Raw genomic sequence first — 27,366 nt, 5'->3', positions numbered from 1 at the left:
GAAAACCCTAGCTACGACTCTGTTTGGATCATTAGATATGTTTTGTATTTCCTAATGCAAATCACAGTACAGATATATATAGGGCATTCAGTACGATTTGAGGTACATTATGAATGAAGGTGCTACCAGGATAAAAAACATTTATCTTTTCTGCTTCGCTAATGACTACTACACATTTCAAGAGTAATATCAACATGGTAGTTACAGATATGGCACTGTTTGACTTTTGTTTTTACTTATCAGAGATTAGCAAATAAGGCATAGTTTGAAATAATTGTACACACAATGTCATTTCAAAAAATTAAATTAGTAATTATTAAAAAGACACACAAATTCTGTTGCAAATGACAATGAAGTTTCAAAAGCAAAACAACGCGAGTTGCTTATTACGTGAGTAAATTATGAATTCCGAGTCTCAGTTTGGCCATACTTGATCTGTATATAAAGTATATGGCATATAATTATAAAAAAATAACTTCTAAGAAACAGTATATTCTTAATTTGTTTTAAGAATATGTTCTGAAAATTATTCAGATTTTTGAAGTTTTCAAAAAACAACACTTTTTTTTCACTTTCATACAATATACAAATTGGTATTTCAGTGTCGATGAAGTATCATACCTTTAATACACAGCTACATAAATTTCTATCCATAAAAATTGTTTTCTTACGTTTTCATCAGCAACTAATAACATATTTTTTTTTATATATAAAAATTGCACTCAGATATATATGTTCTGCTTTACACTCAGAAATAATACTGAAGCGAATTTTGTGGCATGGGCTATAGTTTCACATCATTTTGTGTTTATTAACTTTCTTTAGAATATGGTCACTTTTATCTGGTTGCACGTGTAGTCTCCCTTTTATTTTTGTTTATTATCTTTGTCTTTAAAATATATTGAACTCGCGTTCTCTATATTGATTATATATTCTTTATGAAAATTAATATTTAGACAAAATAATGCATAAAGCAATTAACATTATAAAGCATTACAGAACTAATTCTAGAATGGCTATTATGTGGACGGCTATTAAATACTGCATTTTTAAAGTAAATAATAGAAGCATATTTCTATCGTAGTTATATGAGAAGTCAGACAGACAGACAGACAAAGCACCCGCTAAGTCTTTCTGCACCGATGAAGGAAAAATCAAGCGTTGGTGCAAAGAAAAGGTATATAGAAAGAGGGGCAATTTCGTATTTGAGGAGAGTAAAAAGGAACTTTGTACATTTTTTACGAGTTCAAAAGGCCAGAAAGAAAAGATGGGACAAAATAAAATTTAAAATAAATGGCCCAAAACTAATAGAGGAAAAAAAAAGGCCTATAGAAAGAAAAGGAAAAGAAGTAGAAAATATCTTAAAATACAATTGTGTCCATGAGTGTAGTTAAGGAGTTCACATGGTAATGTGTATGCTCTTATCTTGAGTCCTAACTAGAAAAGACATATATCATCACAGAGATGTACATAATATTTTAACTAAAGTAACATTAAATATTATCGTTCCCAAAAAATTCATGTATATTTTAGAAAAACAGTAATTGACAAAATCATAAATCCATACACAGTGTGAGAGCATTTCAGCAAAAATAAATTTTACAGTTTATTTTTCTTAAATATTAGTTAAATATAAAATTAATTTATTAATTTAACCGTTGTAATTTATTATAGTACAACTTTAACAAATTCCGTCACACTGTATTTTTATTTGCTAATAATTCTAAATTTGAGACCTGAAAAAAAAAAAAAAAAAAAGTCGGGGATCTTAGTTACAAAAATCACAATCTATACTCATCGATGGTCAAGAGATCCCCATTTTTCCCTCACAAGAAATTCCTAAGCACGAAAAGGGGGGGGGGGGCCTCCGAAGGGTGTGAGTTGCTGATAAGAACGGACTACTGATAGGGAATGTGGCGTCTCTATGGAAAAGTTACGAAGAAAAGAACCACACGACCTGCTACTATTACCAACTATTGTATAATGCTAGAATCTTATGAAAAATAATAAATAAAGAAATTTAATGGCACTCTAGTGATAGATAAACAGATATTGTATAGAGAACAGAATGTTACTTATCTGAATATTCCGTGTCAGGGTCTCTTTTGGATTTCTCGTGTTGATAGTGAACAGCTAACAAAACACCTGAAGTTTCGAAGAAGCGAAATTTCCTTTTTCAATTTGATGAATGAGATATTGCATAGGAAAGGTGCATTAAACGTTTTTAGAGAGTTGAAAACATTTACTGATTTATTACTTATTTAAAAAATTTCGGAGCTATGTTTAGACACTGCCTCCAGCTTTCGTGATCGCAGCGCCAGTCGTTATATGAGAAGTCAATATATGAGATTATAGTATAGTTAGTTATACGAGAATATCCGAAATAATATTTTCACAAGCAAACACATAATATTTCAATACTTGGGTTTTCAAAGCAGAAAAAGTTAGAAAATAATAGTACACATCCAGAAATAAGTGTCAAAAGTAGCTAGTTATCTGATACATATGTAGATCATATGAGGAGGAATGTGATATATTAATACATATATAAAATCGGAGGGAAAAGTAATTGCCCTGCGTTTTCGCAATAGACGCACATTACTCGACTTTTAATGCTAATTTAGCAACATAACAGTACAAAATTAGCAATCAGATACTAAACAAATAGAAACACATCTTTTAATCCCGTTTTTCCCCATGTATTTTCCTTTTCTCCCTAGCACCTATTCTCCACGATATTTACTTCCGTCGGCATAATGAAATGTCGCCCATATCCTAAAAGGAGCCAAGTTGGCGCAACCAAGGCTGTTCTCCTAACCTTATCCAAATAGACAAAATAAATACAAATCAAAGTATATCAGACTTCCGTGATTACATTTGGATTGAGAATGAACATTGGTTTTTTATTATTATCGTACTTTTAATCGTTATTATAAATTCTGAGTTCAGAGCAAGGAGGTTAGAATAGACCTCCTTGGTTCAGAGTTACTTATAATGTGTAAATGAATGTTAAACTGTCTGGACAGGTGGTAGTAAAAACTTCTCAGTGGAATCATTCGTAGTTTCGCATGAATTGCATTGTTTGTAATATAGTACGGTGCATTTGTAATTTGCGAAGAACAACATTCTGGACTATTTTAGTTTTTTACATAGAGTTTTACATGAGTACGCCTAGCCTGGACAAGTGTAACAGAGCAAGAATCGACATATTTGTCAAACGAATAACTTTAACTTTTACTTCCGTGTCGCCGGGAGAATGATTTTTTGCTGTTCTAGAGTACATTAGCGCTGATAAATATTTGTAGTCTGTTCTTTGTTTTAATGATATTAATTCTGAATCTTTAAAAATGGATATCACAACTAAAAGTGAGGTTCCTTCGTTTACTGATGTTATATTCGCTGCTTTATTTATTTATGAAAGAGGAATATAGAATGTTAAAATGAAAGACATGCATTTGTTATTATTATTTGAATTTTTATAAATTTTAATGTATTGCAGCACATTAGCGTTGCTTGTTCATGATCATGTTTTAGTTGATAATGCATTCATCTAGATTAATAGGTACTTTGTAAGGATTGCTAACTTATGCCGAGAATAAAATTATCCTATCGAATGTAAAGTTTTATTTTAAAAATAAAATTGGTCTATTAGGTAAAGTTTTCTAAAATTGCATACAGTCTTTTCTTTAAATCTTGCGTGAAGTAGATCAGATTTTTTTTTTTTTTTTTTTAAATTTTCTGTAATTTAAACTGTTTTAAGAGAAGTTTATGTTTTTTCATATTTCAATTTCTGTATATTATGTTACAACTTTATGTACGTAAAAAAGTGGTTGGTAATCGATCATAGATTTTTTTTTTTTTTTTTTAAATTTCGAACATGATTAACAGTTTACATATGACTCGTATGTCATGATCATTTATAGTACAGAATATGGGGAATTCCTTTGACCATAGCAGATGAATCAAAATGAACACTGATATCATTGCGGTAAATATGAATCCTATATTTATAGTACCTTTCTTTATATATAAATATCATCAGCATGGTGACACATGCTTTAATTTTCAATTATTTTTGAAGTATTACTGATTTTAAGAGCACCTTTAGGCTAATCTTTGGAATATGGTAACAGGTAGTTTGGCGACATTTTGGTAAGGCGATAAAGGTTACTAGCTAGGACTTTAGCAGTGTACATGGATAAAGTGAAGAGTGTGCGCAATGCTATTATTGTTCAATTCTGGAATATTTTTTTAAGTGAAAATAGGTCGACGTGTACATGGATACCGTGTATGTGCAATTCTTAAAAACGCGGCAAGCAATGGGCAATTCTGCACTTTCTCCCAATTTCGCACCTAATCTTCGTCATGATTAAGCACTTTTGTTCCATAAAAGTTCTAGCATAAGTGTAATTCGGCTAGCAGATTGTTGGAAAAAAATGTTGAGTAAAAAAAAAAAAAGCCTTTACTTTGTGAAAACAAAATGGCGTCCAAAACAAAACTAGCAGGTTGCTGTAGCAGGGTTGGTCGCCAAAAAAACGCCAAGTTACCATAATCCAAAGATTAACCCATCTTTATATCATTGGAAAAAAGAAGACTATCATTTTGTCAATTATATAACTGCATTACATGTTTTGCAAATTTTCTACTACCCTCTTATTACTAGAGATGAGCAAAACCACACGTTTATAGGATCTGATCAAAGCTGTTCACGTACTAAATTGAATCAGTTCTTTTTTTTACAGCTCATTATTTGGTAATCATAGCTCTGATGAATAAGATCTGAATGAGGAGTGAGTGAAGAATGATGTATGACAATCAAGCAAAGAGTGGAAAGGATCGAATTAGCAATGAGATCTGTAGTACAGTCAAAAGTCGTTAATTCGGACACCCATTATCCGGAATGATCTATAATCAAAGCTAAAAACTTTCTGCGCATGCGTCGCGTTGACGCGTAAGACCTTTACGGCTGCGAATTTGTGTCTGCAAAATACGTTTACGAATGTGCGTTTAATGTATAACGGACTGTATAAGCTAAGCTCTAATTATCTATTTCAGGTAATGTCGCAGATTGCGTTGTTCCTTAATCTTCGAATTGGATCAGGCTTATTATTTTTTGCAGACTGTTAGAGCAATTTTATAAAAGTAAGCTTGAACTTTAGATTATGTCAAATAGAATTTCTGATGTATATTTACTAATATGTAAAGGATCTACAAAGCGAAAGTATGTTTCGGAGTCCATTAAACAAAAAGTGGAATTGCTGCAAAAAATGGATAAAGGCATATCCTTTGTTTATCTAAACTTAAACGTTTGTTTATCTAAACTTTGTTTATCTTTAATGCCGCGGCAGGCGCGCAAGGAATTGGAAGTTGATCTGTCAGCACTATCCTTATCTTCAGGGCACATGTTTTTATTTTATTTGGCTTATAATTGCTTACTAAATGTATTATTTCATTTCGATATACTCCGTCTTGATACGATTTAAATCAAATGCCTCATCATTATAATTCGCTTCTGATAGCGAAGAAAGTGACAGAGGTTGTTGAAAACGAAAAAATTTCGATTGACAAATTAGTCGGTATTCTCGACACAGCAATTATAGGACTTGAACAGCGGAACTTTGTAACTGAACGAGAAATTATGTATGTTTATAGAATTAAAGAGAATGTATTATCACATAAAAAATGAAGCAACTTAAACAACTTACATTGAAAGAAATGTTTAATAAAGTAAACGGTTGATCTTTACATTATGGTAACTTGGCGTTTTTTTGGCGAAAATTTGGCGACCAACTCTCCTACAGCAACCCTCTATTTTTTTTCCCCGCCGCCATTTTGTCTTCACGAAGTAAAGACATGTTTCTTTTCTTTTTATCTACTGAACACTTCTTCCAACAATCTAGTAGCCGAATTACACTTATGCTAGAAATTTTATCAAACAAAACTGCTTAATCATGACAAATATTCACTGCAAAATTGGGGGAAAGTGCACAATACCATACTCCTTACACGTTTTTCAAAATAACACATACACATAAACCATGTACACGGCGACTTATTTTTACGTAGAAAAACATCCCAGAATTGCACAAAAATGGCATTGCGCACACTCTTCACTATATCCATGTACACTGCTTTTTTCTCATAAATTAGAAAAATTTCACGAAAATACATGACAATTTTCTCAATCTTTAAACCCGGTAAAAAGAACATATATGAAATTACCTGATCGCGGAAAAGTATTTACCCTTTACAAATATGAACATTTCCACATATAAAATAAATAAAATATCCAAAAACTTTTACCTCTAAATCATCTATTACATTATACAAAAATAACTATCATTTCATTAAAATATAATTAAATTCAAAAACACTACTTAAAATATAAATGAGCACATACATTAAATTAATAAAAATTACCTTACAATCCTAATTACTTTAAACTAAATCATTGCTAATAACAATTTTCCCAATAATACAAAATTCCTTTCCACCTTACATTTAGAACAATGCATAAAAATAATATCCTCAAATAATTAAAAATACTAACTTACCTAATCTTCTTCAGAATCTTGATTACGTGTCCGATAAACTATTCTTTAGTTACGGCCATGGGATCCAAAAATTCACGAACACTGTTTCACACAACACAGAATAAACCAAATACAAAATTTCCAGATTTTTTCCCGATTTCCCCCCTTTTCCGATTCAAGAACCGTAATTCGTCCATTAATATCACATGACATATCCCATGATCTCTCATTTCCCTCACAGAAAATAATGCGTAATCGGAACTGAGTACTGCTCACATTATTACCAAAGTCCCAGGTAGTAACCTTTATCGCCTCCAAGATGTCGCCAAACTACCAGTTACCATATTGTAAAGATCAACCAAGTAAACAAATAAATATTAAGCTTTTTTTTTTTTTGTAAATTTTGATAAACTTTAGATCATAATTGTTCTTTATTTCGTAAATTACGGTTTCATATTTTTAATTTTATAATTTCTTCATGCCATTTTACCAGATTTAAACTGATGATCTATAATCCGGAATCGCCGATGTCCCGAAGAGTCCGGATTAACGACTTTTGACTGTACTGATTCAATTGAACTGTTAACTCCCTGGACTAATTTCTCTGAACTGTAGTTTTTGAGATTCCCTATTTTTACATAGAACTAAAAAATTTTGTAATAAAAAGATGTTCAAAAATTATAAAAATTAAACTCACTTTTAATATAAGAGGGGAAAGGAATGAGTATATATCTCTCCTAAAATAGGAATTGAATTTTCCTGGCATGGTTCTAAAAAGAGCTCACAGTGGGTGAATTCTTACAAGTTGCACTTTATTGCTCCATTTTTGGTGAATCTTATTCTCTTGCTCAATGAAATTAATAATTTCAGGAGCGAATTGTCTAACTCTACTTGTTACATTTGGCTTTTTAAATAAGTTATTTGCATGCTGGCTGTAGTTTTAAACTAATGCTAATAATTGAACCACTTCCAGCATAATTTTAGGCCCACCAGCGTCCGAGCGGTAAAGTCGCTGAACACTGGTAGTTAGGTCCGAGGTTCAAATCCCGCGAACGGGCTGGCTGCATGGGCGTTTTCGTGGTTTTTCCCATGTGTAACGTGTATACGAGCCAGTTTCCCTTAGAAAGTCCTCCACGAAGGCATCCCTCCTCTTAGGCAGATAGCCCTCGAGGCTTTGCCATAATTACACACACACACTCCAGCATAATTTTTGTACAAATTTCAGCATATGTAACATAAATACAAGTCTCTATTTGAATGTTCTGTATGAAGAGAGTATTGTTAATTCTGTATGAAGACACTATTCTGCCAGTCGCCACGTTTTATGATAATTAAAACAGAAAATAGGAAATTTTGATTTTACTTTTAGTTAAATTATAATAAATAAACATTGAAAATTTCTTGACTGAATATTATTAACTTTTATTTTTTAAAGCTCAGGAACAACAGTTCTTCCCATGTATAAGGTTAACTTAAAAAAGAAAAAAAAATCTGATGTGGACCCCACATGACTTCCTTGTATTGGCCTATTAAATTATACACATCTTTTTGCTGCATTTCATTTAAACTTATTTCTTAGAATTATTCTAACTGGGTAAATTGCAGAATCACACACTTATTTGTTTGGCGCTTTTTACAGGAGTAAGAAGAATTGGATTTTTGTCAATTTTTTTTTACGTTTTAAGTGAAAATAGGTCGATGTGTACATGTATAAAGTCAAGTCATCAACACAATGCCATTTTTGTGTAATTCTGGGATGTTTTTTTTAAGTGAAAATGGTCGATGTGTACATGGATACCGAGTATGTGCAATTCTTAAAAATGTGCCAAGCAGTGTGTGATTCTGCACTTTCCCCCCACTTAATTAACTGATCAAGCGAAGTTGAAAATGCCATTAAAAACTGTAAATGTTGAAATTAAATATCCTGGTCAATTTTCGTTGTACAGAACTAAATTTCTTATACATTTACTTTCTCATAACGAGTATAAATCTTTCCCAAATATAAGTATAAAAACTAGGAGATCACATTAAAAATTAGATTTTGTTATTTGTCGAAAATTATTATTTTTCCTTTTTAAAATTTTATATTGCCATGAATATTTTCATCATTTAAAGCACTTCTGTAATTGGAACCATATGACTATGACTGTTGATTGCAAAAATGGTGCTACTTTGGTAGACGGTTGCACGGATTTTGATGAATCTTTCGAATATGGTAACAGGTAGTTTGGCGAAATTTTGGTAAGGCGATAAAGGTTACTAGCTAGGGCTTTAGAAGTGTACATGGATAAAGTCAAGAGTGTGCTATGCCATTTTTGTGCAATTCTGGGATGTTTTTTTAAGTGAAAATAGGTCGATGTGTACGTGGATGATACCGGTATGTGCAATTCTTGAAAACGCGGCAAGCAGTGGGCAATTCTGCACTTTCTCCCAATTTCGCACCTAATCTTCGTCATGATTAAGCACTTTTGTTCCATAAAAGTTCTAGCATAAGCGTAATTCGGCTAGCAGATTGTTGGAAAAAAATGTTGAGGGGGAAAAAAAAAATGCCTTTACTTCGGGAAAACAAAATGGCGTCCAAAAAAACTAGCAGGTTGCTGTAACAGGGTTGGTCGTCAAAAAAAATCGCCAAAGTACCATAATCCGAAGATTAACCGTGATTTTTTGGCGAGCGATACAACTTATGGTAAACCCATTGCTGGACAAGTTATGGCAACCAATAATTTGTTGTCATTTAATTTTTAAAATAATGCCTTTTATTATGCATAAATTCCGTGTTTTCAATATTATTTATGACTTCTAAAAAATAAAAATGAATTTAATTTCGCATTTTTATTTGAAATACAAATTGGTACTATTCAGTTTCAAGCGCCATAAAAAATCGCCAAACTATTGTTGATGCCAATGCTGCCAAAAATAATTGCCGCAGGAAAGGAAGTAGAATAGTAAATAACTATCTAAGATTGATGTTTTAATTTAGATGAAAGGTTAATTTCATATAATACTTTTTATTATTATAATTTATATAAAATTGCTAAACATAACTGAATGGATGCCTGCATCGCTATTTCGCTACCGGCTTATCGCTAAAGCATAATTTCATCTTGTTGGTTGTTCAAACGTAATTTTCTATAATGAATTATGCCTTTTCTTTGAAAATATTCTCAGTAAAGTGCAGAATCGCTCACTTATTTGTTCGCCACTTTTTAACAAGGGTAAAAAAACAATTGGATTTTTGTCAGTTTTCTGTTACTTTTTAAGTGAAAATAGCTCGGTGTGTACATAGATTAAGTCAAGGGTGTGCGCAGTGCCATTTTTGTGCAATTCTAGGATTTTATTTTAAGTGAAAATAGGTCGATGTGTACATGGATACCGAGTATGTGCAGTTCTTAAAAATGCGTCAAGCAGTGGATGATTCTGCACTTTACCCAAAATTCTATTGCCGAGTTTTCGTCATGAGCAATTCCCAAATTGTTAATTCCATAGGATATGTATATAAAAAAAAGGATTTAAAAATGTAACTAGTATTTCAATGGCGTCTTAAGAAATATAGAACTATATAAACTTATGCAATCTGAAATCAGCGCGTACGCTAGATTTGGCGCGCTGTTTTTTTAAATGGGTGCGTTTGCTAGATTTGCCGTTTCTGCACATACATTTTCGCTGAAATTTTTTTACGGCCCTCGAAACAGAATAGTACCTAAAAATTTTATTGTTTATGATATTTTGTGGAATTTTATGTTGTGAATGACGTCACATTATGTTGAAAGTAGTTGTTTTGGGTTTTCATTCGCAGAGAACCTGTTGGCGCTGTTGCATTTTTACTCGCCTAGCTCGCTGTTCATCGACGATGAGCTGAGCTGTAAACGTGATTTTTAGTGCATGTAAATTCAAGTTAGCAGACAAAACAATATACCGTAATTTCCGGAAGAAAGGCCGCATCAGCGTAAACGCCGCTCTCGAGAAAAATGGCGGGAAAAAAATTAAAATTACACAGAAACGCCGCAATAGATTAAATTGCGCGTGACATCGTTGTGGGCCGTATAGATGCAAAAACTCAACCTATCTTCACTATCTGAATTAAAAAGATTTAGTAAATCCTGATCTGAGTCTTCCAGATCATCACATTCATCCTCTTGGTTTACAGTCTCTTTACCGAAGGATATAATTTCAGCTTCTTTGAACCCTGCTATTATTGATGATGTTTCTACCGATTTCCACGCACTTCCTGCTCACTTTGCATTTTCTTCAAAAGATGCTCTACGCATTTTACCGCTTTTGGTTTACGTATGCAATCCTTCACTCCCACAGCTTTGAAGGATTTATTACCTGACAAATCTAATGGTTGTAAGATTTTTGTCAAACCACCAGGTATTATTGCTTCGGTCGTAGACAATGTTTTACAACTGGTTTTCACTGACTCAAAGAAATGATCACGCATGGAATCCATTATCAATAACCCCTTTGGTTGGAAAAAAGATCCCATACGACACTGCCAAACTTTTTGTAGCCACTCTTGCATGATTGTTTCGAAAATCTAGCCATTCTCGTTTGCATAAATAATTACGTTGTTAGGAAAATCTCCCTTCGGAATAGTCTTTCATTTAAAAATGATTAGCGGCTTTAGCTTGTCACCGTTTGCGGCACAAGCTAACACATATGTAAATGACGTTCTTTCATGCCCCGTCATAAACACAGATACAGTTTTTGCACCAGTTTCATCAACAGTTCTGTTTGCAGGAGAGTCGAAAGCTAACAGCATTTCATCCATATTTATTATCTGTGACCGAAGAAGTTTTTTTTTGTCGATAATGGCAGTCACATATTTTAGAAAAGATGACTTTTTATCCTGCCGTTCCATTGGTAATTGTTACCCGACTGTTGTTCTAGTACGCACAGAAATATTTTTCTTTTCATAAATCTGCTACACCTCCTTTGAAATCATTTATGTTCATTCATTTTGCTATAAATTTTGCTTGTAAGCGAATTTTTACATTTGAAATTGCCATTCCCTTTCCTCGTTTCTCCTTTATCCAGTTTGCAAGGTCGTCCTCTAGATTTGGCCACCTTACAGTACTTCTTTTGGCTCGTTTCTGTTGTGGCATATTTTTAATTAAGTTCTTTTTCAGTTCTCCAATGTCGAATACATCTGTCGTTCACTTCAAACTCGAGCTGCTGCTCAATTTCCAATTTGTTCAGCACGTGAAATTACATTAAGCTTAAAACCAGCAGTATAGCTTCTGTGCCGTTTAGGGACATTTTCAAAAATTTTTCGCTCCCTTCTTACTTAAAAACCATCCAACAGGTACTTGTACCCAAACTGATGGGATCTGTATCTCGCAGAATGCCAAGAAAAATCCATTCATGCTGAAGGGGAAATATGTCAGAGTTCGTTATTGCGAGGCAGGTGGAGTCGTATCCGCCTTTGAAAAAAATTGCAGAAAAGGCAGTGGTGGGGAGAGGATGGGTCCTGGAAGATTCATCGAATGGCAGAGGAGAGAGACTATTCAAACTGATTTGAAAGGGGGAAGAATGTTATTGTTCTGAGATCTTGTTTAGGGTGAATAAGGCATGTAGGTCCGTTCAAGGGAAAGAATGTAAACAAAATAACGTTCGCAAAAAGCAACTGAGTGGTCTTTTGTGTGGAAACAGCACCAGTCTATGCACAATGACAAGGCCATCCAAACTATGTACAATGACCATCATAGGAAATATTTTATTTTTAGTGCACCTAAATGCCGCATGGGTAGAAACGCCGCACCCGCTGAAAGTTTAAGTTTTAAACACGTAAACGGCGCTGCGTTTCTTCCGGAAATTACGGTATCAAGCATATGGTAGTAAAAATTCACAGATAATAAGCATGTAGATGTAAAACTAACCCGTTAAATGTGATAAACGAAAAAAATTTGTCTTAAATTTCAGGTAACACAGAAAACAATATATTCCTTACACCAGCAGTGGTTTGCTAATTTTGATGACCATGGTGATGCATCAAACTATTCTGTCATCTTAGATAATCAATAATATTTTTTATTTCAATTTAATCATCTATTTATGTCACACCTGCCATCCTCTGAAAGGTTATTGTTAGAAAAGCATTAACAATATATTATCTTGTTAAACTTTATGCCATAAAAATTGATTTATTCTCATAATTTTAGATGACAATAACCAATAATAAAAATAAAAGCATTACTTAATTATTTAAAATGCACATGCACATTTTTGCGGCCTACGGAAACAAATTATTTTAGAGGTTGGAAACCTCACGGTTCTTAGAGCTGTTAATAATTAAGAACACAACGTGAACAGCCGTTTTACAAATTAGCATTCACCCCTCCCCCCCGTATTTTCTTCCTTTCATCCCGAACAAAGAAACAGCATCTATCTACGAAAATATTTCTATCTATTCATTGTTAAAAAATTCAGAAAAAATAATAATAAATAAGAGAAGAATAATATAAATCTGCAAATGCGAACAACGACAGTGATAATTCAACAAAATGAACGCAAGAGGAATGGTTGTAAACTTCGAACAAGCGAATAGGATAAATCCACAGGGTTACCAGGTTTGAACTATTATCTGGTTTGAACCTGCTAACCTGACAGGGTTATCAAGTTTACATTTACCGGGTTCTCCGCGGAAGTGCTTCCATTGGTTTTAATATCTATAAATTTAATCTAATGTTTTAAACATTAGGTACTGTTCGGTTTCGAGGGCCGTAAAAAAATTTCAGCGAAAATGTACGCGCAAAAGTGCCAAATCTAGCAAACGCGCCCATTTAACAGCGCGCCAAATGTACCGTACGTGCGGATTTCAGGTTGCATAAGTTTGTATAGTTCTATATTTCTTAAGACGCCATTGAAAAACTAGTTACATTTTTAAATCTTTTTTGATTTTTTTTTTTTTTTTTTTTTTTTTTTTGATATCCTATGGATTTAACAATTTGGGAATTGCCCATGACAAAAACTCTGCAATAGAATTTTGGGTAAAGTGCAGAATCATCCACTGCTTGACGCATTTTTAAGAACTGCACATACTCTGTATCCATGTGCACATCGACCTATTTTCACTTAAAATAAAATCCTAGAATTGCACATAAATGGCACTACGCAGACCCTTGACTTTATCTATGTACACATCGAGCTATTTTCACTTAAAAAGTAAAAGATAATTGACAAAAATCCAATTCTTTTTACCCTTGTAAAAAGCGGCAAACAATTAATTGAGCGATTCTGCACTTTACCGAGAATATTTTCAAAGAAAAGGCATCATTCATTATAGAAAATTACGTTTGAACAACAAACGAGATGAAATTATGCTTTAGCGATAAATTGGTAGCGAAATAGCATCCATTCAGTTATGTTTAGCAATTTTTATATAAATTATAATAATAATCTGAAATAGTTATTTACTCTTATGCTTCCATTCAGTCATGTTTAGCCTCTTTCATATAAATTATAATAATAAAATAGTATTGTATGAAATTAACCTTTCATCTAAATTAAAACATCAATCTTAAATAGTTATTTACTATTCTACTTCCTTTCTTGCCGCAATTATTTTTGGCAGCATTGGCATCAACAATAGTTTAGCGATTTTTTACGGCCCTCGAAACCGAATAGTACGAAACATTATTTATGGCTGTTAAATATTAAAATACAATTTAATTTTGCATTTTTAAAATATGATTTTATTATGAATGATTATTTAAATAATTTTAATTCTATGTGTGATGTATTCAGCTCTCTGATTGGTTACTGAATATTTGTGCATTACCGTGCCATTTTAAAATTTTATTATTCATCTCTTCGAATTCCTCTCATTTCAAAGTGAATGGATGTGTCTGTCTCGAAGATGAAAGATGTTTTCGGTAATAACCAAGAATTATCGGAATTAAAAAATTGCCATTTGTGACCTTATTTTGGCCAACCTGGCTTTCCTAATCAAAGATTTATTTATTGTTACAAGGGTCAGAGGAAATTTATTCTAAATTTTTGGAGGAAACCTCACTAATTGCTTCTTCAATAAATTGCGAGAGTTGTAGATCACAGATGAAGATCGTTTTTTTCCCCTGGTACTTATCAATATATCAGTATACGACAGGTAAAATACTTAAAAAAAATGTAAGTACATATTTTTCTTTTACTTTATAATTGTATACTTCAATTTTTATTAAAAATTTATACACTGTTTTAAAAAATTCCTGAGATATTTATTGCCACATATGTTTTAATGTTAAATAATTATATCCTATGAAATTTATTTTAAAGGATTTAAATTTAAGTAATTGAAAAATTTTAATTCTTTTAAAAGTTGGTATGATGTTTTTAAATCAATATTCCATTTAAATAATATTTTATTCCAATTAAATGTTGGTGCAATGTTTTTATAGCAGTGTTTTTATTCTATTATATGAAAGTAATAATTTAACCTTTTTTTAGCATTTTATACTGTTAGTAAATGTATTTATTTACATTTTCCAGCCGTCTTAAAAAACAACGTTTTCAACATAAAAATGAATCCATTATTGTTAGTGATATTTATTTTTTTAAAGTTTTGAATACTTTACTATGCACGAAATACGTAAAAACAGCATTTTTCAAAATGGCTGACGATTGTAAAAACCGCACCAATGTAAATATCTCCAAAAATCCGTGTAACCGTCTACCAAAGTAGCACCGCAAAAATAAAGGCCAAATAAGGGGTTGGTATGTCTCTCTTTATATATGTATATATGCGTTTAGTACTGCCAACTGCAATAAAAAGGGAGGTGCATTACTGAGTCCCATATACAAAATTTCAGTGTTCTATGATTAATCAATCGTTTTTGAGCTATGCAAGATACATCAAGGTTCCTTAAAAGTCCTTAAATCAGCAGAAGGTCCTTAATTTTAATCATCTGAAATATCTGTCTGTTTTTACGACTATCATTTTGAAGAATATTTTTGGCGATTCACTGCTGTATCTTTTGAATGGGTTTATGAGTTATAGTTTGTTTCTATTTCTAATATAAATGATGTTATACTCGAGTTTCTAAGCAAGAAGAGAAACATAAGCATTTCGAAATTAATTTTTTCTAGTAAAAAGCTCTTGAACAACTTTTCGCTCTTGGAGATGTTTCTGTCAGGGGTTTTGGACTATTTAACTTTTACCAGCTCAATTAAACCCTCATAGGTACATTGTGAAGAGGTTGACAAGTTAGGAGATAAAGCACACAAAAACTAGCAAGAGCATTTGTTTGCATATTGAGACAAATCTCTAATTGTTAGAAAAGATGCTTAAAAGAGAATGAAATCTATATAAACTAGCCAAAATATCTGGGAAGGCTTCAAATTAAAATGATGGATAAATATTTTGTTGACTTTTGTTGTAACAAAACATAAATGTTTTGTAGCTTTTAATTTGTAATTATCTTAATATCGTTTAAGAATCTGTGTCATATATTACATGTATTCTCATAAATTACATGTATTTTAAACTGTGAAATTTTATTAGATTTTGATTTTAATAGGGTTTTTTAACAAATATTATTAAAAAATAAAATTTAATAGTTGTTATGTAAATCCATAATGACTAAGGTTATCAAACTATCTAATTTAATTATAACTAACTGCTTACCCTTAAAAATTATCTCTGCATATTAAAGTGAGTTATTGCCTTTCATTAATACTTACTGTGGTCACAAGATGAAATATAAAATTGTAAAAATTTAAGTAAAACATATTCTATGCATCTACTGAGACTTAAAATAATACAAAACAACTTATCACCTCTGGTGCTTTAATGTCTTATTGGAACCTTAAAGTATATTAACTGGGTGACAACCCCTGGAACTGTACACACTAACTGCATCAAACAGAGCCTGACTAACTTTCAAAACTTGCCAATCTTGCCTACATCAGGCCTTTTAGGTTTATTCTAATCAGCAAGTCTCTCTCTAGACGAGCAGCAGCATTGACAACATTCAGTCTTTTGTTATGAATCATACTGATTATGATCTTACTTCTCTTTTCAACCTATGCAGCTTGACATAAAATCTACCTGCTTATTTACTAAACCTCTAGACTGACCAAGTATGTGACAAAATGAGACATAAAAAAAATCAAAATAAACCTAACTGTTAGTAAAACGTAAATGTCACTTATCTTCTTTCAAATATGACCAACTACTATAAGTGTAAAATATTTAATGCTACTTGATAAATTGCATAAAGTTTATGTTATTCTCAAACTTATTAACAATTATGTTAATTAATTCATGTTTTGTAATAATGCGTATTACTTAGGGATCTATTTTAGTTTTAGGATGGTATAACAAAAGTGAAATTTAGGCATAGATAATATCTTCAATTGAATTTATTCAGTTCCCATTTGCTCATAGGTCTTTAATTTTTTCATTAATGGTCCTTAAAAGTACTTAATTTCCGTGTGCAGAAATGTGTACAAACCCTGTACATACTTACATATGTACTTAATTACAGATATCCAGAAAGATCCCTTTTGACTCCATTTTGGAAAAAAGAATTTTTTATTCTGTCCTTAGAGTGTTTCGCAAACAAATCATGTTGTTGCGTGCATACGGGTTTGTAATGAATTGAATGCACAAGTCCGATGAAAAGTGAATAAAATTTATTCTTATCCCAAGAATAAATACGAAATGCTTAAATTTCCTCAGACTTAATCGTACAATATTGTAATATTTCACTGTAGTTATATTTTAAACTGCTAAAACGTTTTACAGAATACAATTCAAAACGGAGAAAGCTAATCCGATTTCACCGCGAATCTGCTACAGTAAACAACAACAGTTTTCTAAACAACTGAGTTGAAATGTTTTCCTCCAGCTTTCATAAGCTTTTTAAATGCATGAGAATATTCTCGTATTTTCTTGATTTTTTTTTCCTTCTGGGTAGCAAGAGTACAATTATGAGATATCTATTTATTAAATGCGCATGCTCCTTTATTTTTCATTTTTTAGCATAGCTTTCTCTTCAAATAAGTCTCATGCTGCATTCATGAAGATATAAAACACTTTTAACTAATTCTACTAAAAATAGTTAAATAAATACAAAAACCGTAACAATATAAATGCATTTGGTAGTGATCAAAATGGATATTGCTGTTGAAATGTGATACCCGAAATTTAGCGAGTACAGTACTTTATACCAGGAAATAAACGTCAGAGCATTCCACAAATTAGGCATTCAGCTCATTAAAGATATATATATATATATATATATACATATATATATGTGTGTGTGTGTGATAATTTAACTATGTAGAAGACACTGGAAGCATATTACTAGTAAACCTTCTCTCCTTTGATACCGGTTTTCTGGAAACCCATATATTTTCTACTTGTCAGGGGACAGACTACAGAAGAGGGACAAGCATTTAGGAGCTATAGAACCCACAAAGTATCATTGAAGTGCATATAGATGGGCATATTTTAATAATGTCGTCTCTATTTCTTGTATGGTCATGCATTGTCTGCTTCCGAAGTACCTGATGGTAAAGTCCTACAAAAAGAACTGGTACCTGAAGGATTTACGGGAAAGATACAGCGTCTAGATATTCATTTTTTCAGATACTACAAATCTTTTGTTCGTTACGTAATGGAACAATCATTATCAAGATACAGGAGCACATTTGGCATCGCAATGGTTTTATGACCCTGCAGTCCTTTTTACCATATCAATTCAGCGCTGCTCGTTTTAAGAACTTGATTAAGTATGCTTTTTATAAAGGCATATACTTGGATGACGAACCTAGAGTATGGATTACTGCTTTGATTCATTGACAAATAATGAGTGTGCAAAGTATGAGGCTATCAGTTTGGTAAAATGTGCCCATTGTGAACTGTCTTTCTGCCTGTCTCACTGTTTATTTGATGAATTGCACATCGATCGTCTGTAATAGATTTTGTTTGAAGTGAATAACAAGTTACATTTTCAACTTCCCAATGTTTAATGTTTCTTTTCAATGAGTTGTTTGTTCCTTTATATTGAGATCTCCATCTTACCATATTATTAGCTCATATAAACATGTGAAACGAGCATTTTAGCGACTTTTGGTGCCATGTTTCCATCACTTTTCTCATACTTTGTGGACCCTATATAGCTCCTAAATGCTTGCATCTCTGCCCCTAAGATTTCACAGTTTTTCCACTTGTCATATAAGCTTTCAGAAAATATATGGTTTTCTGGGAAACCGGTATCAAAGCAGAGAAGGTTTACTTGTTAGACAAGAAAGCATAAGCGGTGGAGTTGTTTGCATGACAGAAATCAGGAAAAAAGAAAGACATAGTTGCTTGCTAAGAGTATTTATACTACGTAGGTGCATAAATACAGCTAAGTTGCTATTGGTTAATTTTATGTTGTTATGTTACGTGGAAAGATCTCAAATTTGGGAAAACAGATGAACTTAAGGGGGAGAATACCAAATTTAGAATTGTTAATTTGGAGGTCGGCAATCCTTTCTTAGTGCAGCCATCATATTTTGTTATATATATTTAAGATAAAAAATATGAAAGCAAACTTCTAATTTTTATTGGCTATAACTTCTTTTATTTTTTATTTAATTTGGGGTTTTCCTCTCTCTATCTTAATAGTCTAAACTGCGTCATTCAAATTAATCGTGCGATCTTACGTAATGCTTAATGCAGATATCTCTTGCCCAATCAAAGTAATTGTAAACAAAAACTTTTTGACTCCCTTCCTTCTTCCTCTGCATTACTACTGCGACACACTCTCTCTTTTTAGCTTATGCTTTCATCCTGTTAAGTCTCTGCTGCAATCATCTACGTTCGCTTCTATCACAATAGTATGAAAATTGTTCTGAAAATAGGTACGACTGTAGTGCCAAGTGAATTGTGGCCACAAATGTGAGTTTAAGTAAAAGGAAAAGGAATTTAATCCGGCTCGACTCGTTCCTCTTCTGTATGAATTAGCGCTTAAAGCATCAGGTATCTACTGCATCAGTATTTCTATGCATGTACATCTTGGTGTTCTTACATCAGTGCTTCTGAAATTGTGCTTTTATTACATTTTTAGCCCGACAGGATTACGTGCTGCTAACCTCAATGGATTATTTATTCCTCATTTAGATTTCTGTAAATAGTATTTGAAAATTCATCATTCTAAAAGTTAGATATCATCGAGTATTCAAATATGGTGTGCTATCATTACACATATGTATATATATATAAATAATGTTTAATATATTGAACTATGCAATAAAGTGTTCCTAGGATATAGTGCAGAGAAGCATCATCAGTCTGTTACAGCTTACTCCAAATCATCTTATTACATTTATATGATATTTAATGTGTCGATGCCAAATTTATGCAGTTCTCTGACTTTCATTTCCTTGTATGAAGTAAAGAAAGTATTATTGTTATTACGAAACATTTTGGATATCATATTTCAATAGAGATGTCCATTTCCATCATTCCTGAATCCATTTGTATGATTTTTTTTTGGAGGGGGGCATGACTTCTGTACCTATGGACAGAATAAAGGACTCTTTTTTCCAAAATGGAGTCAAAAGAGATTTATAATGTCTATGTATAAGTATGGGAACAGCTTTAGTATTGTTCCTTTTTGCGATTTTTTGATTTGGCAACAAACTTCTGTTGCCAAGCTAGACCCGGCTTTGATGATCAGAAAAAAATGGTGGATTGTAAACAAAACCTGGATAAATTCTTGAAACACTGCCGTAAATGAATTTATGGCAGTGATTGTGTTATGAGTAATGATATTTATAAAAGGTTAATATTTTAAATTACAAAATATAATATTAATGTATTAACCTTTTCCCATGGGCTATAGGGTCCAATTTCAAATGTATTTTGGACATTTAGTCACTTATTTTAACTGAAAGGAACAGAAAAACAAATCGACAGGGTATTGCACTTCCTAATCCATATTAAGGAGTAAATTTTAAATCTCCATAGTTTACTGAAATTTCTTGAGATGCATTTAAAGTAGTGAACATGCGGGACATATATGTCCCAGCCCCCGGGAAAAGGTTAAATATTAATATTTTAAGTTGTTAGTTTGTTATATTATATTAGTATTTAGCTAATGTTTTAAATTTACAAAAGGTTAATTTTTATGTTATGAGTAATGAAATTTATAAAAGGTTAATAAGTGCATTTCAAGTTATGAGGAATGAAATTTATAAAAGGTTAATAAGTGCATTTCAAACTAGTATATGTTACTTTAGTCTTAGATTCTGTTATTAAAAGGAAATAAAAAATATTTCAAATTGAAGGAAATCAAATTAAATCATAACGAGTAAATTTTGTACAGTGTCAGAAATACTTCTTATGAATTAAATTTTGTAAATGGTAAAAATATTAAGAAGTGTGTATTTTTTAATCACTCAATTTATTACAAGTAATTTATGATTACAATTTAAAAGTTAAAATTAAATTGTCATTAATGAGTAAATTTTTACCAATGGTAATAATACACAACAATTATCATAACTGATGATTTTTGTGAAAGATTCAAACAATCGTTGAAATCCACTAGTGGTGGAGTGATAAGCCACTGAATACTGGTAATTCAGGCTGGCTATATGGGAGCTTTTGTGGTTTCCCTTACATGTAATGTGAATCTGAGCCAGTTTCTTTTAAAAAGTCCTTTATGAAGGCATCCTTCTTCTGCTAGCCTACGTGTATATTTATTTTCTATTCATAAATACTGTTCTCTCTTCTTAGTTTCTTAATTCTAAATCTTATTTCTGAAGGTAAGAAGTGTTGCATCTATAGGTCGAAAAATATGGTCAATATGTTTGCAAAATCCTGTTCAGTTTTGAACAGCATTTGAATAAAATAATTAATTTGTATATGATGCAAACAAAAACGCATTACATTGTTTCATGTAGTGAATAATTAATCAGGGAACAAAGTATAATGTAATGTTCCTTTATTTTGTAACCAAAGTTATTTTATGTTTGTGATCTTTACTGTTAATTTCCCCATTCGTGTTCCCACCAGAATCCAAATGAAGTTTTTAATTTTTAAAACAAACCGTGTTTTGCATTTCAAGGCCAGGTTACTAGGTTGCTAGATGAGCTAAGATTTGTAGTCTTCAGTCTTGCATTATAATTGCTGATAGTTGAATTCCATGCCGGTTAAGTTTTGAACCAACTTTGCATTAAATTGATTTGTGTAGCCTTTGGCTACAATTGTTTATTTGAATTTAAATTTTACATTTGAACTTAATTGTTATCATAAGTTATCTTGCCACAGTAGTTGACTGAGTCGTAAGCACAAAGTGTGCCTACTGTTCTGTACGTCCAAACTTTATAACAGAATAAGAGTATATCTTAATAAAAATGTATCTAAACTTTATAATAATTACATTTAAAACTATTGAAATCAGTATATAAGTTCTTGCCATGTAGTCAAATTTTTATATATAAATTGTACTCTTACTTTTATTATAGTTTTTATTACAAAAATTCAGATTTCTGTTAGATTAAATGTTGAAGTAATGTAGAAAATTTGCATAAAATTTAAAATAAAAAGTTGACTGTTATGTCAACATGCTATTAATAAAAAGTAATAATAGTCAGTGAAAGTTATTCATATACAGCTTATATATATTGTGAGATTTACAAAATTTGATAACTAAATTATAAGCAATATATTCCATAATCTAAGCAACATTAGATTTTTTATAGTCAGACAAATTACAAAAATGTTATAAAAGCAATAATGAAACCTGATTTTGGTCTATGAATTCATGCAATTACACATCCCTATAGTTCTAATTTAAGAAATGAGGCAAAAAAGTATTTTTAGACCATGGTGATTTTGATCATTGCCCATTTGAAGAAACATACAAGAAGTCCAAATTTTCATGTTGTTTTTTGCAAAGGAAACACCAAGAGTTTTCCTCATGCTACTAAAAATGTGTTTTTTTTCCTTGGGGGGCGGTTGGAGTTTATAATATGCAGAGTTGACATATGAAAAAATGTCAAGACTCATGTGTAATATTCACAGCATCAGTTTTAAATATCAAATTTTGGCTTTTTAAAAAATATTTTAAAAGTTGTGCTTTCCTAACATGTAAGTAACTTTAAGAAAAACATGCAATTTATCCCTCCCATCAAAGCTCTGATACCTACCAAATTCGTTAAAGTTACGTGGACAAAAATGGCGGTATGTTTTCAGCTCAGTATTTAAGTTTATCATAATTTTCATTTATTGGTGCACTGCCCAAATGTCGCCAAACAATTTTCTTGCCAAAAAGGACTAATACTAAATCTGTGCCTAGGTATGTTCTTTGTGAAATTGAAATTCATAATTAATAAATTTCAAGGGATGGGCCAGAATTTTCGGGTGAACTATTATAATTAAAATACATTAAAATGGTTGATTGGCTAATTCTGGATACAGAAAATCAAGGATTTTTGTAGAAGAGAGATTTCAGTTAATTTCAATGTTCCTCCTCCCTGATGCAGTAGCATTGAGGTTGATTGAATTCCTCTTCTGTTTTTTTGTTCATCTTTCTTTAAATTTCATTAATTTTTTAAATGGGGTTCTGCTTGTTTGAAACATTTTGGTTTTAACCTTTTCAAATTCTTTGTTGAATTTATATGATTATTTGAAATTTATTAATTATGAATTTCAATTTCTGGTCTTTGTGAAATATTAGTTCTAAATTTCTTACTTTATATATATATATATATACTAGCAGCTTCGCTGCCAGCCTTTGTCTGGCTTTTAAATGTACCAGAAAAATTGAAGGGAACACCAAACGTTAAATTTAAAAACTGCGTAGAAGTTTACTCTGCAGAACAACTTCATAAAAAAAAAGTTATTATGTATAACAAAATTACAATAAAATAAGCAATATCCCTTAATACAAATATGAATTATCCTAAGAAATAAATTAACCAACTTCCCTTTGCAAAATCTTAAGAACTCAAATGGTATAAAGGAGGTTAAGAACTTTGTTTCCTAAAAAAATCACTCAAAACTTTTCAATATCTTAAAAACAGTGAAATGACCAATAAAGAACATAAAAGAATACAAAAAACAAAAAATTCTGAAAAGCAAAGTATAATTAATGATATTTTATCTTATATTTTCAAGAGAAAAACATTACAATGAAATAAACTATATCCCTTAATACAAATATTAATTACCCTAATAAAAAAATTAACCAACTTTCCGTTAAGGAAAAAAAATCGTGCAAAACTTTTCAATATCTTACAAACAGTGAAATAAGCAAAAAATAACATGAAAGAAACTCAAAAAACAAAAAATTCCGCATACAATTTTACTCTGCAGAACAACTTTATAAAAAAAATCAATAAAAATGTATTATATATATAAAAAAATGACAATGAAATATGCCAATCTCTTAAAAACAGTGACATAAAAAATATGATGAAAAATTGTTGCCAAACCCATATTTCTAAAAGAATGAAGCTATTCAAAACTATGCGATTTCATCAAAAATCTATCAACAATAAGAAAGGAAAATTGTTGCCAAAGCCACATTTCTAAAGATGTGAGATGTGAGAAGTGTACTCGGAAGCTTCATTTAAAAAAAATTTTAAAAATACAAAATATTATCATTTTTCCAAAATTCTTTTTGTAAAAGCAGTGGCAAGGAGGAAAGATTAACGTGTCCAAAAATCAAAGAAAAATGAACTGTAAATTTTTAAACATAAACGTTTTTAGAAAAAATCCCTTTGAAAAGCTGTTAAGCTCCCTTTGTTAAATAAATTCGTATTTAATCGATTTATTGAAACACAAAATTTATTTTAAGTTTGTAAAATAGCTAAGTGTCTACGTTTCCTGACGATGTGAAAATGGAGTGTGTAGAGTAAAATCTCGCTTTTCTATAGCCCATTCTGTCTCAAAATGACGCGATTTCATCACAATACATAAAATTAAAAAAATTCGAATTCGAATTTCGAAAAAATCGAGGTGCACTGGCTCTTGTCTAGATGCACTTATGTACCAAATTTCGTAGCCGTGGGTCTATTAGCTTACGCACAGTGCAAACGAAAGACACACACACACAGACAGACTCTTTATTTTATAATATGTAGAGATATATATTATATTTATGACTCATTACTATTATTATAAGTTCTTCCCTTCCATGAAGTTTTACCTATCATTAGGGTTACCGCCATCTGGTTAGATTTTGTGGTGTTTGGTGTTATGTCCGGTTAACAGAAAGCTACCATATCATTATTCTTGATGGATTATGTACATTCAATAAACATAACATTTAAGTTATTGGATTAAGTTTCTATAATCATTATTGCTACCAAATTTAAATGACAGTCAAGTGTAAGTTTCTGATACCAGCTACAAAATGATTGCATCTTAAAAGATGCAGTACAAAATATGAGATCTGAAATTGTTGGTGATTCCGAGTTTTAGATCATTAGTTTAAATCTAGTAAGATGACATGTAGACATGGCAACATAAAGCTTCACTTATTGTTTAGTTGAGATAAAAAAATACTCACTCCCCACAACCACTCAAGGATAAAAGTGTAATCCTGCCCAACACCAATACAGTGTCATTCAGCGTATTGTTTTGGCCAAGTGGCACTTTCCTAGTAAAGAGGTATCTGAATGTGACAGGAATTTTATTCGGGAGAAAAACTGCATTTATGATTCACCTGTTTTTGTTAAGTATTATATTCTCCATTCTTAGACTTTAGAAGGAGAGGGGGGGGATTTTTTATATTATTTTATTTTGTTTATTTTATTTTATTTTTTTTTTTTTGGCTGGTCGTCCAGATATTGAATTACGTTGTATATTGGGCATCCGGATTTCAGACTTTGTACTTTAATTTTGAATCCAAGGATGTGGATAATAATAATAGAAAAATACTGACTGAAGATTTTTTTTGCCCTACTGCAATAAAAATCTTAATGATAATTCCTAGAAAAAATGGGGTGATAAAAATTAGTAAAATTCCTTTAAGGAATGATACTGTTTCCAGAAGAATTTTTGAAATTAGTGTTGATCAGATGTAGTAGCTTGTTATTAGGCTTATGAACAGCTCAAAGTTAATAACTACTTACTCAAAATTACTCAGATGAGATAACTAATATTTCTAACTAGGCAAAATAGCCTGTTTATTTAAGATGTATATATGAAGTAAGAATTATTGTTTTGCCATCCATTGGAAGCATGCACAAGAAGGGAAGGCATTTGTTGAAGCTGATAAATTTTTCACAAATGAGAGTTTGCAATGGACTAGTTGTTTTGGTGTCTGCGTAGATGGTGTCAGACAATGATGGGTGAGAATGTTAAATTCAGAGATGCAGCTAGGGTTTTCAGTGCCCAGGGACAACTGAAGATTTTGCACCCTTTTCTGTGTGAAAAGAATGGAAAGCATTTCATTCTGCAATTTCATCATATCAATTTGGCACCCCTTGGATACTGTGCCCTGGGACAGATGTCCCTCCTTGCCCCACCCTAGCTTATCATTTTTACTCATTGTGTGATCCACAAAGGAGTGCTATTAACCAAGAAAATATCACTATTTAAACGCTGCATTTTGTAATGTTAGGCAATCGTAAATTTTGCAATTACTCTTCTATTGTCAGGATCGTATTCAGAAATTTATGTATATGTGGATGTATGCATTCATAAATGCATGTGTATATGTACATACTTATATATATGTGTGTGCATGCGCACACACGTACATATACATGAGGCCCACCAGGTGCTGAGTGGTAAAGACACTGGTAGTTCGGTCTGAATCCCATAGCTGAATCCCATGAATGGGCTGACTGCATGGGTGTTTTGTGGTTTTCCCATGTGTAAAATGTTAATATGAGCAAGTTTCTCTTAGAGAGTCCTCCACAAAGGCACCCCTTCCTTCCATACAGTGCCTTAGTGTTGGAATGTATAAATAATGATAATAATGATATACGTACATGAGCATATATACATACATTTCTGAATCTGGTCATGATAACAGAAGAGTACCTAAATTTCATAAAAAGGTGAGCCTGACAGTCACTTTTTATTCAAACTTTTGAAATATATAAATTGTGATTACCAGATTTTATTTTAACCTGCAGATGTACCAGTGGTTCTCAAGAGGATGAAGTTTATGCTGATGATTACAGCTGAAAGCTTAAGCCAATAAATTCTTAACTGAACAGAAATCCAATTAAGAAAAAATCACAAGGAACAGTGCTTTTTAAAACTGTATTTTTTATCTTGCCCTTTTTTAGCTATTGAATGATGTAATCATGTCACTTTAAGGGTATGTTGTAGCATATCTTTGTTAAAATATAAAATTGAAGGTTTTGTAAAACTTTGTGCACACAGAAAAATAAAGTGGAAAATAAATTTTAAGAAATGTTTACAGCTATGAATGCTTTCTTATACACATGAACAATGAAAAGCGACCTTCAGCCAGCCTGCCAGTCATAATTTTAAATCTAGTATTAAAAATATGAAAGAGGAGTTTTTGATATAATGGAATGTACAAGAAAAAGCTCAATATTTATTTGTTTGCTATATTAAATATTTTTTCAGTGTAAGATGTTTAAGATGCTTTGTTTTTTGTACTAATACTTTCATTATAATTTTACTGATACTCATGAATTCTTGTTCAATTGAAAAGTTCCTTGTTCATTTCCTGTAATTGCTGGGTTGGAAATTCCCACTGTGAATTGAAATATTTTCATTCTCAACTTCCTCTCTTTTTCTTTACTATCTCACTACTGTTTTCTGGATTTAGAAAAGTACAGCAGATTTCGCCATCTGCTAATTGTTTAATGATTGGGGCATTGTCATCATGATGAGAAACTTCTGTCATAT

The 27,366-nt window shown here is 31.6% G+C and overlaps 1 protein-coding gene across 2 annotated transcripts in view; it reads left to right on the top strand.

The window, feature by feature from the left end:
* Positions 1-3,209: 3,209 nt before the first annotated feature.
* LOC118193043 (poly(A)-specific ribonuclease PARN-like) overlaps positions 3,210-27,366 on the top strand; it is a 125,999-nt gene continuing 101,842 nt past the window's right edge. The window contains exon 1 of one of the 2 annotated variants that reach the window (XM_035364082.2): positions 3,210-3,366. In XM_035364082.2, the coding sequence (XP_035219973.1) occupies positions 3,348-3,366 (19 nt within the window). In that variant the 5' untranslated portion in view covers positions 3,210-3,347. The remainder of the gene's footprint in view (positions 3,367-27,366) is intronic. The other variant, XM_035364083.2, reaches the window with a different exon arrangement.

This window comes from Stegodyphus dumicola, chromosome 4, assembly GCF_044657685.1.
Source record: "Stegodyphus dumicola isolate Sdum_Otavi_A_Nest chromosome 4, ASM4465768v1".
NCBI lineage: Eukaryota > Metazoa > Arthropoda > Arachnida > Araneae > Eresidae > Stegodyphus > Stegodyphus dumicola.
Note: the sequence above shows the minus strand (reverse complement) of the source record. Positions and strands in the feature narration are given on the sequence as shown.